This window comes from Mollisia scopiformis (genome assembly GCF_001500285.1).
Source record: "Mollisia scopiformis unplaced genomic scaffold LY89scaffold_4, whole genome shotgun sequence".
In the NCBI taxonomy this organism is placed as follows: domain Eukaryota; kingdom Fungi; phylum Ascomycota; class Leotiomycetes; order Helotiales; family Mollisiaceae; genus Mollisia; species Mollisia scopiformis.
The window spans coordinates 657,633-670,909 of record NW_017263584.1 but is presented as its reverse complement, the minus strand read 5'-3'; the positions used below and the strand labels follow the sequence as shown (position 1 = coordinate 670,909).

Below are 13,277 nucleotides of genomic sequence, written 5' to 3'. Positions count from 1 at the left end.
CAGCAAGTAGAAGCACAATCTTGCGATGTGCAACAAATTCTGAAATGGAAAGCACAAACTGGAGGCAGCAACTCGGGGCAGGAACTTGCGATATGCAACAAACCCTGAAATAGAAGCACAATCTGGAAGCACAATTTCAGGACCTTGAATCTCTAGAAGCTCATTTGTAAGAGATTACCTCAGAGGCACTAGTCATATTGAGAACCGAAAACAATACTAATTGAAGAGAAGAATGTTGAGAATTGATGACACAGGTGGTAACATAGGGGAAGGTAAAGATGTTTTGTCGAAGAGGCGACTCAGATGATGACAGGGAGGATATTTCAGTAGTGCTGTGCGTTGTCATTTGGAGTCTTGAATTAGAGATAGATTAGCTAAACATCCAAAAATGCTCGGTGGCCATCCCCACTCATCATTCCGTTGGAATTCCGCAAATTTCTCGAGCAAGATAACAATTCGCAGAGCTTCTTGGTATCATTCCTACTTCCGTACCCATATCTCATTCATCGACCAAGGATCAATCCACTACTTTCTCGAATCTTAGAAAGAGCTTATTGCTTGTTGGACCGCATGTGTAGCCATCAGTCTGCTCAATACCTTCATCGTCCACAATGTGTGTCCTGAAATTGGCATATACAGCTGCAACAGTGAGCTTGATCTCTGGGCTACATCAGCATCTCTCTCATCACATATTAACAGCGAAGAGTGACATACCATGCATAGCAAAATTGCTTCCGACACACATCCTTCCACCACTACTGAACGCCCAGAACCATCTATCTCGTTCCCGTCTCTGCTCCTCGGTATATCCATTCTGATCATCCAACCATCTTACATGGTCGAATTTATCGGGATCGAGATATACCTCAGAGTTGCGATGGAGGACGTGAGCGTGAGAACCGATCCGGACTCCTCCTGGGATATCAGTATATGGACCGAGAGTGCATGAGGGGTATGGTGTCATGCGTGGTTGATTGCCTGGAATGGCAGCATGCAGACGAAGAGTTTCCATCAGGATAGCATGGAGTAGAGGGAGTATGTTAAGGTCCTTGGAGCTGGGAATACTTTTTGAGGACCCTGATCCAGAGAGTGACATGTTTGGCGACAGGGAAAGAAGCTCGGCTCGAAGGGCATCCTGTAATGGGATGTTCTTGGACAGTTCCCAAGAGAGGTAGGTAAGTGTGATGCCAGATGTTTCATGACCCGCAGCGATATGGTCGATCATCTCACTCGCGATACTAAGTTCAGGATACTGGAGTGTTTCGTTTTTAAGGACTGATTCTGCGCCTTTCATTCTCTCTTCTTTCTCGATGCCCGCAAGCATCGCCTGAAACACCACTGGTACGTTGGCAGGATCATTGTCCTTGGCTGCTAAGCCATTTTTAATGTATGCGGAAGTACTATGACAGCGTTCTTGAGTCCAAACTTCAAGTTCTCGATTCGCATCATTGACCCAAGTGGGAACGAGGTGAAGATGGAGTTTCTTGAAGAAAACGGTCAAATGAGGAAGCTCTTGCGGGAAGAAGGTGTAAACCTTCCTGGCATGGTAAAGCCCAAACCAATGCTTGCGATAGACTTCCTCTGCAAGAAAGTTGCTTGCATTCTTTAGACCGAAAATATATGCGGTGATGAAGTCCATGGTGGTGGCGTTCCATATGTCATGCACGTCAACGCCATTAGGATGGCTTTGAGGTCCAGAGGCGGATGTAAGCTTGGGAAGAAGTCTGTCGTACAGAATTGCTTGGGCTTGTGCTGCGAGAGCAGGAGAATTATGGATGTTGGATTTAGAGTAGATGTTTGAGATCATTCTTTTCCGAGCTGAATGTGTCCGGGAATGCCAAGATGAGAACATGCATGGAACTCTGAAAGCAAGTCAGGTAATAATTCAAGATCGCTGGACAAGCAACAAACCCATAATTGTCGAATATCGAGTACCACTCTCCCTTTTCAAATCCACCAGCATAGACCGTTCTTAGACCGGCAAGGTCGTTGATGCTCAGCTCATTCGGGGCAAGACGAACGACAGTTCCATGCTTAAGATGCGCTGCATGTAGAACTCGATTCTCCAGGTCATTGTATCGAGTCCATAATATCCAGATTGGTGCGATTGGCGAAGACCAATGTGCATTGGGAACTTTTGCTAATGGCGAGAGAAAGGCAGGGTAGATGATGAGCTTGTAAATGGCGAGGAATGAGATAGAAACCACCCCCAGAAGTAAGACGCTCGAGGAGAACATTGTGCCTTGGTCTCTTCAATGGGGGGGTACCCTTGAAATTGCTTTCAGGCAAGAGTGTGTTGTGCGCTGTCTTAACAAAGGGTAGGCGTGTCTGAGATGAAAAAGCGATGCGGAGCAGGCTTTTCTATGGAGGAGTAACAACGCAACTTAAAGTTAACTTCGAAAGTTGATTGTGCAATGATAGGAACTCTTAAAGAGGAAAGGATATGGTATTTTAGAATATGTAAATTAGTTAATGGAAGGTGGGCGAAAAGAATTTATGATGTTGAAACAGTTCGTCACAATCCCCCACTCTAATCGCACTGCTTCGATAAGGGGAGCGAACTTAGACCCAAAAGGGAAAGTTAAGGAGACAAGCTTAATCGAAACCAATATGATTGGTGGCGGCATTCAAGGACCAGAAATGGGAAGACTGCAACAAAACCACACTTTTAAGGCTTTTAGAGACCAAATTTTTCGTGATCTGTGATGGAATTTGATTTGGTCAATTTCTAGCTGTCAGTGGCACGCACTGTGCAGCTTTGGTCACATGTCTTGCAATATGAGAAGTGTTCCTTCACATGCTATTATTGTACGATCTTACTGTCATTTGTGTTATTTTCATTTGTGGTAAGCCGTTGCTGCCTCAGAATGAGATTTCAAGTTTTTTTTAAATTTTTTTAAAGGGAAATGAGAGCGATTCCCTGATACAAAAGTTCCGACTATACATTGGACATTGGTGTCAAGTAACTTTTAATTTCTGTCCTTTGGCTTCTTGGCTTCGTATCAATCCAACTCAGCTACCGGCCTTGGGATCATATGGGGACCTCTTCGCCTCCCGGCTCTCCAGAGCTTGCGGGCGACTATCCCCGGTGTGTTGCATAAGATTGGCTTCCTGTCAATAGCCCTATCAACTCCTTTGGTGCATAGCCCTCCTCGAGATATGCGATATCCTCTGCTGTCAACTTTCCAGAACTGGCAAACTGCACACTCTCCACAGCCTGATCAATTCTTTCTTTGGAGCTCAGTCCAATGATCGGGTTGACTTTATCCTTGCTTAGACACCATGCAGTAGCAATGGTAGTCATGGAGACTCCATGTTTCTTGGCAATTTCTTGAACCCGCTCATTTACCTGCTTGTCAATCTCGGACTCCTTAGAACGGATCAATCTCGTAAGCCCTGAGTCGCTCTTCTCTCGAAGAGTAGAGCGGTCTGTGAATGGTCGTGCAAGTGCTCCTCGGGCGAGTGGAGACCAGGGAACCAAGCCAACTCCTGTGTCCCGGCAGTAAGGAATCATTTCTCGCTCTATTAAAAAGTCAGTTCAGCATCATGAAATTCGAAGGCAAAACCACATGCCTTCCTCGCGATACAGTAGATTGTAGTAGTTCTGCATCGAGATGAATTTATGCCATCCATGCTTATCTGCAATATTTTGCAGAGTTTGGAACTCCCAAGCAGCCATCTAAGACTAGTAAGTCTTCTCTTCTTCTCAATTGCTGGAACAAACTTACACTACTAGCACCAATATATCTCACTTTCCCACTGTCCACAACATCATTCAAGGCCCTCATGATCTCCTCTCTTGGTGTATCTCTATCCAACCGATGAATTTGCAGCACATCAATATACGTCCCTAATCTCTTCACACTCTGATCCACCGCATCCAAAATATGCTTCCTACTCAACCCCGTTCGATTGACCATGAGGCCATCATTCACACTCGCCGCCGCAATCGGAGGTTGAGTCCCATCTTCAGCAACGCCGAAATAGCATTTTGTCAGAATCACAATCCTGTTTCTCGGAATCTCATATTTCTTCAATGCTTTCCCGATAATCTCCTCGGATTGGCCGTTCGAGTATATGTCGGCTGTGTCCCAGGTATTAAGTCCGACGTCGTATGCGTGCTTGAGGAGGGGTAGAGCTGCTGCTTCGTCGAGGACCCATTCTTGCCATTCGGGAGTACCGAAGGACATGCATCCAAAGATCACTTTGGAGATTTTGAGTCCAGAGTTACCCAGGCGGGTGTATTCCATTTTTGGTACTGCTTTCTCGGACATTGTCGTTGTTGAGGTGTGGAATTTCAGGGTGGGGTTAATTGCTTTGGTTGTGGTGTGAGCCGCCCTGAATTGTGAGACGAGGTTGTAGGATGACAGACTCCACACGCGGAACATGGAGGGAGAATTCAGATAGTGGGAGGCAAGTAGGTTTTATGTTACACCATGAGCTTCAATGACCCTCCGCGCATTATCTCCACTGGCTCTCGGAGGATCCCTTATCTCCTTCCAACAACGTCTCGTCTCGGTGCGGGGCTCCAGATTTGTCGGCGTTAGCCACATCAAGTTTTCTACCAAGTCCGAACGGTTTTATGATCGAGTCTCAGTTCACGCAGGAGATATGGTATCACATGTATTACAATACCTCTTTCAATACAGCAGATCATGACTCACAGTAATCTCATCTATGTACATCCTGGTCAATTTTGTAGAATGAAATTTCATGGGACAAGCATCTCTCTAATTATGCTCCAGTTGATTCATTTCGGACAGGCAAAAATATAAGATATAAATTTCGTCTATGTGCTATTGACCGGATGTAATCTGTTCTAGATTATAGTCATTGGCCAAGAGAAGTACATCTTAGTGTAGTCAATCCTCTTGCACATTTCTAGTAGCTTGACACTTTGAAATCAAGACAATTCGTCCAACGAAGAGTCGAGTACAGAACACTGTAATTGATTCCCAGACCCCAGCCGACCATCGAAGGGAGCAGTAAGTCTAATATTAGAATCCAAACATGCGTTAAAGTTTCGATAACCAGTGGGTAGTCGCCAAGCATGATTGGTGAATGCTTCCGAAGATTGCTTATTCTTGAAATAAGCCTCACGCTGCTGGACAAACATTGCATACAAGACGCAATAACAATGCCGATCGTGATAGCCACATAAATGTTACTGTTTATGAGCATAATCAAGAGGACGGTGCTTCTTATCTAGTAGCACAGAAACGCGCAATGACGTTGTAAAATAATAAATAACATGCTCGAATCCCTTCATGCTAGACAAATTTTAAGGAGAGGAGAGCCAATGTTCGAACGCGAAGTCATTTCAACAAAATGAAGGACTTGGACGGTACACAACTTTCCTTGGAAGGTGATACCCGTAGTATCTCGCTCTAGACTCGGGTCATCCATGAGCTGAGAGCCTTGTTCAAATCAGTTTCAGAGGAAAACAACCTGGAATAGACAAGCTCACCCAAACACGTGTACGCACATATTATGCAGTCAGAAAGCTTGTCCTCGTGCTCAATTACTCCTCACGTTCAAATTGGAATAGCACAAAACCAACAGTCCAGACATTGGTTACTCCTCCTAATATTAATGCAGAGACAGACATCGTAGTCACATGGGCATCTCCTGTAACCAATGATCCCAATGGCTTACACGGGCTGAGATGCGTCTTCCATCCAGACATCCCGTGCATGCAGAATCATTGTGCAACATCGTGGGGGTTGCTTTTCCAAATGCGCATCTCGGAGAAGGAAATCCAGAAACTTGAAATGCGGTGAGACACTGAGACATTCTGGCCAATGATCCGCCAAGCATACTTTCTAGGATTAGAGAAGCCTGTCACAGCAGCGGCTGGTCGAATTTGTATCTCAAGAAAGCATTCTTCGAAGATATACAATGATCGAGAGCAGAAGTGATGTTAAAGAAACTTACTCCGCCAAGCCCCGAACTTTCGCCCCTCTTAAACCCGAGCATTTAAATCTGACAAAAAGTGGAGACGCTAAGATTAGATAAGAAGAATGCCGTCCAGACTCCCATCAAGAATCTGGGTTTTGAAGGAAAAACTCCGCGATGCCATAAGTCCGAGCAGAGAGAGCTTCGAACATAAAGAAGCTGCTGTCTTCGATGACTCCAGACAAGCAATAGATGCCAAGCAAAACTTCGACTCGCCCCTCAAACATTCCAAGATGCCTCTCACCGTTCTAACCGATGCGAATGTCAAAGATATTCTGCAAAGCTTGGATAGGGAGGAATTGCTTGATTTGCAATCTTCAATGCGAGAAGCTCTTCATGAGTATGCAACGGGTACCACGTCTTCGGGTGCTTCTGCTGCCAATCAGCCAAATCGGACTGTCATCGAGTCGAGCAATGGAACTACAACGCTGTTCATGCCCTCCACGAGTTCTTCAGGCATTGGGATGAAAGGTAGGCTGCAATGGCACCGGTTTCTTGACTCAGATACTGACTCTACCCAGTTGTCACGCTTGCAGCGCCACCAGCATCACCAGAGAAAGATGCCGAGATTGACAGCGAAGCTACCACCCCTCAAGGAGCCCTCACCTTGATGGACGCTTCCGGAAGACCATTTGGTTTCCTCAATGCCGAAGAAGTCACTGCTTTCCGAACAGCACTTGCATCCTCCCTCCTCATAAACCGAAGAACGAAAGTCAAGACCTTGACCGTGTTTGGAACTGGCAAGCAAGCATACTGGCACGTCCGCCTTGCCCTCCTCCTTCGCGGCCCCACCATCAAGAAAGTCCACTTCCTAAATCGCGACTTCAACCACCGAGCAGCAATGTGCATGAAATCTTTCGTAGGCTACGATCCCGCAAAGAAGAGGGCAGAAGGATGGTTCGACACAACTTTCGACCTCACATCCCTGAAATACGGCGAGATAGGCCGCATACTGAAAGACCACGTTCGAGCCGCGGATGTCATAATCTGCACGACGCCCAGTTCCGAGCCGCTGTTCGACCACACGATCCTCACGAATACCGAGGGCAGACGGAGAGCCAGGCTCATCATCGCTATTGGGAGTTACAAGCCTCATATGATTGAGGTTCCTCCCGAGGTCCTGACGCAGGCTATTAAGGTCCATGGACCAGGTTTTCATTTCCACAAGCACGCCGAAGAAGGTGGCGTGATTGTCGTCGACACACTGGCGTGCATCAAAGAGGCAGGAGAACTCGTGCAAGCCAGTGTGCCCCCAGACCGCACCGTCGAGTTAGGTGAGCTGGTGATGCTGGAGCAAATGCATATGCCTCAAGAAGACGACTCCGCTATCGACGACAGCCCGGAGGATTCGACGAATGAGAATGTATCTCCCGTGTCTCCAGATAGTTCTCGCAGTCTGGCGAGAGCATTCAGGGAACATAGCATTGATGGCGGTCCTAAGTCTGCTAGTGTGTCGAGGAAATCATCCTTCTCGCGCAAGGGATCCTTCTCGCTACATTCGAGAAGTGGCAGCATGTCATCTTTGAGAAGGAAAAAGATACAGACAGAGAAAGAAGACCAGATGAGTAGGTGGCTGAGTGGAGGTAACGTGATCTACAAATCTGTAGGCATGGGATTGATGGATCTGGTCGTTGGAAGCGATGTCATAAAGCTCGCTAGGGAAAAGAATATTGGTGTCACTGTGGACGAGTTCTAGGATACGGGAATTTCGGACGGCAAATAGAGCACGCCGGACTGCCGGGAATGCATGTCACTAATGATTGGATGTTGACGAGATACGAAATAGATGAGAGGTATGTACGGGTGTACGGCATGATACCACAGAAGAAAGTTGCATGAGAATGTAGGACGCGCCCCGCGTAGGCACGGGAAAGGGGCTTCAGCATTCGGGATTCGGGATTGCATACAGAAGAATTCTATTGCCAGTTCTTGAATGTGGAAGCAAAGTGAGCGCCCAGCTCCAAGCAAATCTGCTGAGCCAATGTTCAGAACACCTCCCGTCATTATTTGCAGGGTATTCGGTCTAACACGCCATTCACGCCTTCTACAACACCTCGCTCATCACTCTAGACCGTGACCTGATAGCCCCAAGATTTTTGTCGTTCGTTCTGTGAAAACTGTGTTCATCGAATAGCCATCTTAGCTCCATCTCCACCAAAGACCAACATGCCGTGATTGCCCTTGATGATCTCCAGCTCCTCCTCTGTAGCACTTCCAGGAAGTGATCCGGAATTTCCACACTTCAGGTCCCGAACCTTGCCACAAGCAATATCGTAAACGGCACCATGGACTTTCAATCCTCTATCCTTAACAGCCTCCTCGACAACAAAGTTGCTCAAAAGAACTTGGACACCAGCTTCAACATTCAACTCCGCTAATCGAACAGCTCTCTTGGCGCTATCCTTGATAGCGTTCAATTCCTCATCGTGGGCTTTGCGGATAGCTCTCAATGGTGTAATCCAAGCATCAATAACCCCACCAACCCGCGAATCGCCCAATGCGGCACCAGCACCGCCGCAAAATGTGTGGCCGCAGAGAACAATGTGGCTGACCTTCAGGTGGACGACGGCATACTCGATGACGGCGTTGGAGTTGATGTCCGTGGGCGAGATGATATTGGCGATGTTGCGGTGGACGAAGACATCGCCAGGTTGGAGACCGAGAAGGGTGGTTTCAGGGACACGAGAATCGGAGCAGCCAAGCCAAACTGTTTGTTTTCGTCAGATGCATGTATATATACTTGTGTCATCGGGAGAGTACTTACGGATGGAAGGCGATTGTCCGGTTGCGAGTTTCTCGAAGAAAGCTGGGTTTTGGTGACCTTTGTAATTTGCCCATGCCTCGTTGGACTTCAGAGCGTAGTCGAACGCATCTCCGCCTGTAATTGAAAGTGATTGATCAGCCATGTTCTTCTGTGTTGATCGCGCACCCGCTCGAGTAGCTGGATTAAAGAAGTCGGTGTGGGGGTATTCTTACGTTGTGAAGCCATTGTGAATATGTTTAATGAAGGGAAAGACCGTCTCTGAAACTCAAAAATGTACAAAGCGCGCTGAGGTGGTGAGGAAAGAGAACAAGGATCTCGAAACTCAAAAGGAAGAAGTGAGGGTTGGTGAATATTTGTTGAATCTTGAACCGCGGTGGTCCTTTCTCCGGCAGCGGGATCGATAACGGGCTATCGGTGTCCAATCACAGGCCCCAATTGTCTTGATGGGTCCTTCTCGATTAGCCTCTCGAATGACAAGCCGGGCTTCCAGAAGGAGAATCGAAGAAATGAGAATGGAACACCCGGGGAAACAATCAGCTGATGAGAGATATACCACAACGAAAAAAAACGTACGATGATGAGCTGGAAAAGCTGGAGAGAAGGATGTATGTGGGTATATGAAGCAGCAACGCAGGAAGAGCGAGGGAACACCCGGTCCGGCAGGACGGGATACTTAAAACACAGGGAACTGTCTCAACGGATTCGTCCGAGAGTCACGCCAAATTTTAATTCTGGCATTTTTTGGGATCTTTCGGCGCGTTGCCTGCGCCTAGCTAGGTATGCTAATGTAACATCGCTGCTGATGGGACGTGGGACATGACGGACTCTTTCCGCTAGGATTTATGGATTTATGGATCGGTGTCCGAGACACCCCTCCATCAGCAAAGACAGAACTCGAGATGTGGCGCCCCGCCACAGGGCCTTGAGATCAAATGCCTCATTGAGTACCGTCACTGCCGCGAGAAAATTTTCGTCAAAGCTTTCTCAGCCGTCTGGGTGGTCAACAGAGAGAGTATGCGTGTACAAGGAGAACAAGAAGACTTGGTAGGTCAACTGACGCAACCTCTTTGGAAAATGAAGCTTCTGTGGGATTCAAGATAGGAGCATCCTTGCTGGCGATCCTGCAGCAATGAATCTGCCAAGAGGGGCAAGGACCAACAGATCAAGCATTGGGGGATGCTAGTATTGAAACGATCGTGGACGAAGAATTCTTTTTCTCTGAGATGAGGTGCGATGCAAAAAACAAATATATAAATGAAGGTGCTTCTAGGCTTCGATGGATTTTCCCGCTTCCTCTGTATTCTCGTGACTAGATGCGAGTGTCTCAATTGGTGGTCAGCCGGATAATTTCCATTCGTTGGCAGTAGGTAGAGTGATTGCCTAACCATGGGAGCTCGGTGGATTTCTTGTACTCTGTACCAAGACCTTAGACTTGTATCACTACTCAGTCACCAAGGCTCCCGGCCTACACAAGCGCAAGCACTCGCAAGGACAAGCACTCGCAAGCGCATCTGGTCAAAAACAATATGTGAAGTCACAGGAATGGAAGCACAACACATATGGTATCATCCAGCTGGAATTTTCGTGTCATGCCTAGCTACGATCCATGCCCAGCCATAATATCATGAAAAACGCCACGAACCAGTCCAGAAAACATCTAGATCTTGATAGCACTTTCAAGAGCCTTGCGCTTCTTCTCGGTACGAGCAACAGCCTTTGCACCCATGATACCACCACCCCAGTGTCTCTTGGCTTCCTCATACTTCTCAGCGTAGCCCTCCTTGATGGCCTGGACCAGCTTTGACAGCTCAGTCTTGTCCTCGGATCGGACATCGGTCAAAGCAAGAACAGCAGCGGTCTTCTTGTGGACTACCGTGCCGAGTCTGGCCTTACCCTTGATGATGGCGTAGGGGACACCCATCTTTCGGCAGAGAGCTGGGAGGAAGATAACCAACTCAATTGGGTCAACATCGTTGGGGATGAGAACCAAAGCGGCCTTCTTGTTCTCAATGAGTCCGACAACGTGGTTGAGACCATACTTGGCGGCGTATGGCTTCTTGCTGACATCCTCCTTCTTCTTGCCCTCCTTGATGGCGGTAGCCTCCTTCAACAGACGCTCCTTCTTCTCGGTCTTGCTCTCTGGTCGGTACTTGTCGAGGAGCTTGAAAGCTTGAGCAGCGGTGTTTCGGTCGAGGACGTTCTGGAATTGGGCGATCGCAGGTGGGACCTTCAGGCGAAGGTTGAGAATCTTTTTTTGTCGTTGGAGACGGACATACTCGGGCCACTTCACCATACGGGAGAGATTTCGTCTTGGTTGGATGTCTTGACCGATGCCATAGTTACGGGTTCGCTTCTCGATGAGAGGGTTCTAATATTGTCAGCATAGACTCAATGGTTGTTTGATAGGGATGTGCTTACCTTTGGGGCCTTCTTCGATCCTGCACCAGCCTTGGACTGGGGGAATGGGGCTGGAGCAGCCTTCTTTCCGGCTTTGGGAGGCTATCATTGAGAAAAGAAACCATCAGCGAATATGTTCACTAATAATCTTCTTTGAACTCTAAAGAGACTACACTGGCATTTCTGCGCAGTTGTAGCTCAAGCCAGTCTTCATCAACACCCGAAGGTGATTAACGGAAAACGCATCTCGACGTGCGATTGCTCGTAGAGGTAGGAGAGCGGTGGCGAGTATTTCACTTTGTAAGGAACGTAATAATATCAAAAGCTTACCATATTGATGGATCGCTGATGGTGACGATGCAGCGAGTTGGCGTCGTAGTTTGTCGATGAGGTCTTGAAAAAGATTTCGAAATTCGCGACAATGTGTGCGAAAAGAAAGGACGCTAAAAATCTTGGCACCCGCTAGTGTTTTCACGTGATCTGGCGACAGCTCCAAAAATTATTGGTGACTCGAATTCAGACATCATACTCCTTGCAAGTTGCTCTCTTTTCTGTAAAAACAGCTCTGAAGATGGCGCCGGCTCTATGTGCCATCTGCGAGAATGCTAGAGCTTTAGTAAAGAGACCCAAAAACGGCCAGAAACTATGCAAAGCATGCTTTATCACCATCTTCGAAGAAGAAATCCACCACACAATCACAACTACGAAGCTTTTCTCTCCCGGAGACAGGATAGCAATAGGCGCATCGGGAGGGAAAGACTCGACGGTCCTCGCGTCGGTACTTAAGACCCTCAACGAACGGTACAACTATGGTTTAGACTTGGTCTTACTCAGTATCGACGAAGGAATCAAAGGCTACAGAGATGATTCACTCGAAACAGTCAAGAGGAACGCTATCCAGTACGACATGGAGTTGAAGATCGTAGGCTACGACGAGCTATATGGGTGGACCATGGACCAAGTCGTGGAAACGATCGGCAAGAAGGGAAATTGCACATATTGCGGGGTATTCAGACGGCAGGCGTTGGATAGAGGGGCAAAAATGCTGGGAATAAAACATGTGGTCACAGGACATAATGCCGACGACGTGGCAGAGACCATCTTAATGAATCTCTTACGGGGAGACTTACCTCGACTGGCAAGAAGTACAAGCATTGTCACCGGCGATGAGTCAAGCGAAGTTCGACGGAGTAAACCTCTGAAGTATGCATACGAAAAGGAGATTGTGCTCTATGCTTTGCATAAAAAACTCGACTATTTCAGTACCGAGTGCATATACAGCCCAGAAGCATTTAGAGGAAGTGCAAGGACGTTGATCAAGAGCTTAGAACGAATCCGACCTAGCGCTATTCTGGATATCGTACGGAGTGGAGAGGACATGGCAAAGTTGGTTCCTGCAGAGGTCACCGGTATCAGTCATTGCAAGAGCCAGAAAGTTTCGTTGTCAAGTGCTGATGGCGAAGAAGAAGGCGCTGGTGGCTGTGGGTCGAATGGAAGATCGAGTGGTGGGGAAATGGCTGAGATGGAGAAGAAGTTGCAGGAAGATGAAGAGGCCTCGTCGAGGGAGTTCGATGTCGCATCGATCACACCGAGAAAAGCAAATGGGCAACGCCACGATAGAATAGGAGGCCGAAACGGGCTCAAGAAAGACCCTGGCCGCAAGCTCACGAGGCAAACACTTGGTACTTGCAAGAATTGTGGCTACATGTCTAGTCAGGATATTTGCAAGGCATGTATGCTTCTGGAAGGGCTCAACAAAAACAGGCCGAAGATGGAAATTGAGGTCGATGTTGAGGATGAAGAAAGCTCAACATTGAGGAGACGAATGGAAGGATTGGCATTGGCAGCAGGATAGAAGTTCAGGTCTATCGTCTTGCCAACATACCATCATTTCACTTCGAACTTTTTAAACTGTGACACAGATTTATTGTGGCCCAAGAATCCAACAACTGCGTGCTAGTACGCTCAGTAGTTCAGGGATTTCCGTCATTTTTGCCCCGAGACAGTGCCTGTCTCCAACTCTATCTACATCCCGGCTTGTCTATCTTTCAAAGACGTCTCACTATGTCACAGACAATAGAGTGTCTTACAAAGTACATATCTAGGACTTCCTCTAACGCCATACTACATAATCCCCGAGTAACAAAGTACGCACAAGCAA

At 47.5% G+C, this 13,277-nt stretch overlaps 6 protein-coding genes across 6 annotated transcripts; 2 read left to right on the top strand and 4 right to left on the bottom strand.

Annotated features, from left to right (window-relative positions):
* Positions 1 to 185: 185 nt before the first annotated feature.
* Positions 186 to 2,485, bottom strand: LY89DRAFT_608242 (cytochrome P450 3A12). Its single transcript, XM_018210491.1, has 3 exons — positions 1,912 to 2,485; positions 715 to 1,862; positions 186 to 660 (listed from the first exon to the last, which is right to left on the bottom strand). The coding sequence occupies exons 1-3, from the start codon at positions 2,235 to 2,237 to the stop codon at positions 518 to 520; spliced, it is 1,617 nt and encodes a 538-aa protein (XP_018076119.1). The 5' UTR covers positions 2,238 to 2,485; the 3' UTR covers positions 186 to 517.
* Positions 2,486 to 3,079: 594 nt separating this feature from the next.
* Positions 3,080 to 4,250, bottom strand: LY89DRAFT_694257 (aldo-keto reductase-like protein; the record flags this gene model as incomplete). Its single annotated transcript, XM_018216692.1, has 3 exons — positions 3,080 to 3,522; positions 3,574 to 3,679; positions 3,729 to 4,250. 3 exons carry the CDS (start codon positions 4,248 to 4,250, stop codon positions 3,080 to 3,082), a joined length of 1,071 nt encoding a protein of 356 aa, XP_018076118.1.
* Positions 4,251 to 6,188: 1,938 nt separating this feature from the next.
* Positions 6,189 to 7,651, top strand: LY89DRAFT_576614 (NAD(P)-binding protein; the record flags this gene model as incomplete). The annotated part of the gene is made up of 2 exons (XM_018208846.1): positions 6,189 to 6,426; positions 6,477 to 7,651. The coding sequence occupies 2 exons, from the start codon at positions 6,189 to 6,191 to the stop codon at positions 7,649 to 7,651; spliced, it is 1,413 nt and encodes a 470-aa protein (XP_018076117.1).
* A 66-nt stretch (positions 7,652 to 7,717) lies between these two features.
* LY89DRAFT_681169 (carbonate dehydratase) lies at positions 7,718 to 9,408 on the bottom strand. The gene is made up of 3 exons (XM_018214221.1): positions 8,932 to 9,408; positions 8,720 to 8,833; positions 7,718 to 8,662 (listed from the first exon to the last, which is right to left on the bottom strand). Exons 1-3 carry the CDS (start codon positions 8,942 to 8,944, stop codon positions 8,079 to 8,081), a joined length of 711 nt encoding a protein of 236 aa, XP_018076116.1. The 5' UTR covers positions 8,945 to 9,408; the 3' UTR covers positions 7,718 to 8,078.
* A 723-nt stretch (positions 9,409 to 10,131) lies between these two features.
* LY89DRAFT_681168 (L30e-like protein) lies at positions 10,132 to 11,511 on the bottom strand. The gene has a single exon (XM_018214220.1). The coding sequence runs from the start codon at positions 11,010 to 11,012 to the stop codon at positions 10,377 to 10,379; it is 636 nt and encodes a 211-aa protein (XP_018076115.1). The 5' UTR covers positions 11,013 to 11,511; the 3' UTR covers positions 10,132 to 10,376.
* LY89DRAFT_681167 (adenine nucleotide alpha hydrolases-like protein) lies at positions 11,331 to 13,268 on the top strand. Its single transcript, XM_018214219.1, has 2 exons — positions 11,331 to 11,425; positions 11,484 to 13,268. Exon 2 carries the CDS (start codon positions 11,688 to 11,690, stop codon positions 12,969 to 12,971), a length of 1,284 nt encoding a protein of 427 aa, XP_018076114.1. The 5' UTR covers positions 11,331 to 11,425; positions 11,484 to 11,687; the 3' UTR covers positions 12,972 to 13,268.
* The last annotated feature ends 9 nt before the right edge of the window (positions 13,269 to 13,277 follow it).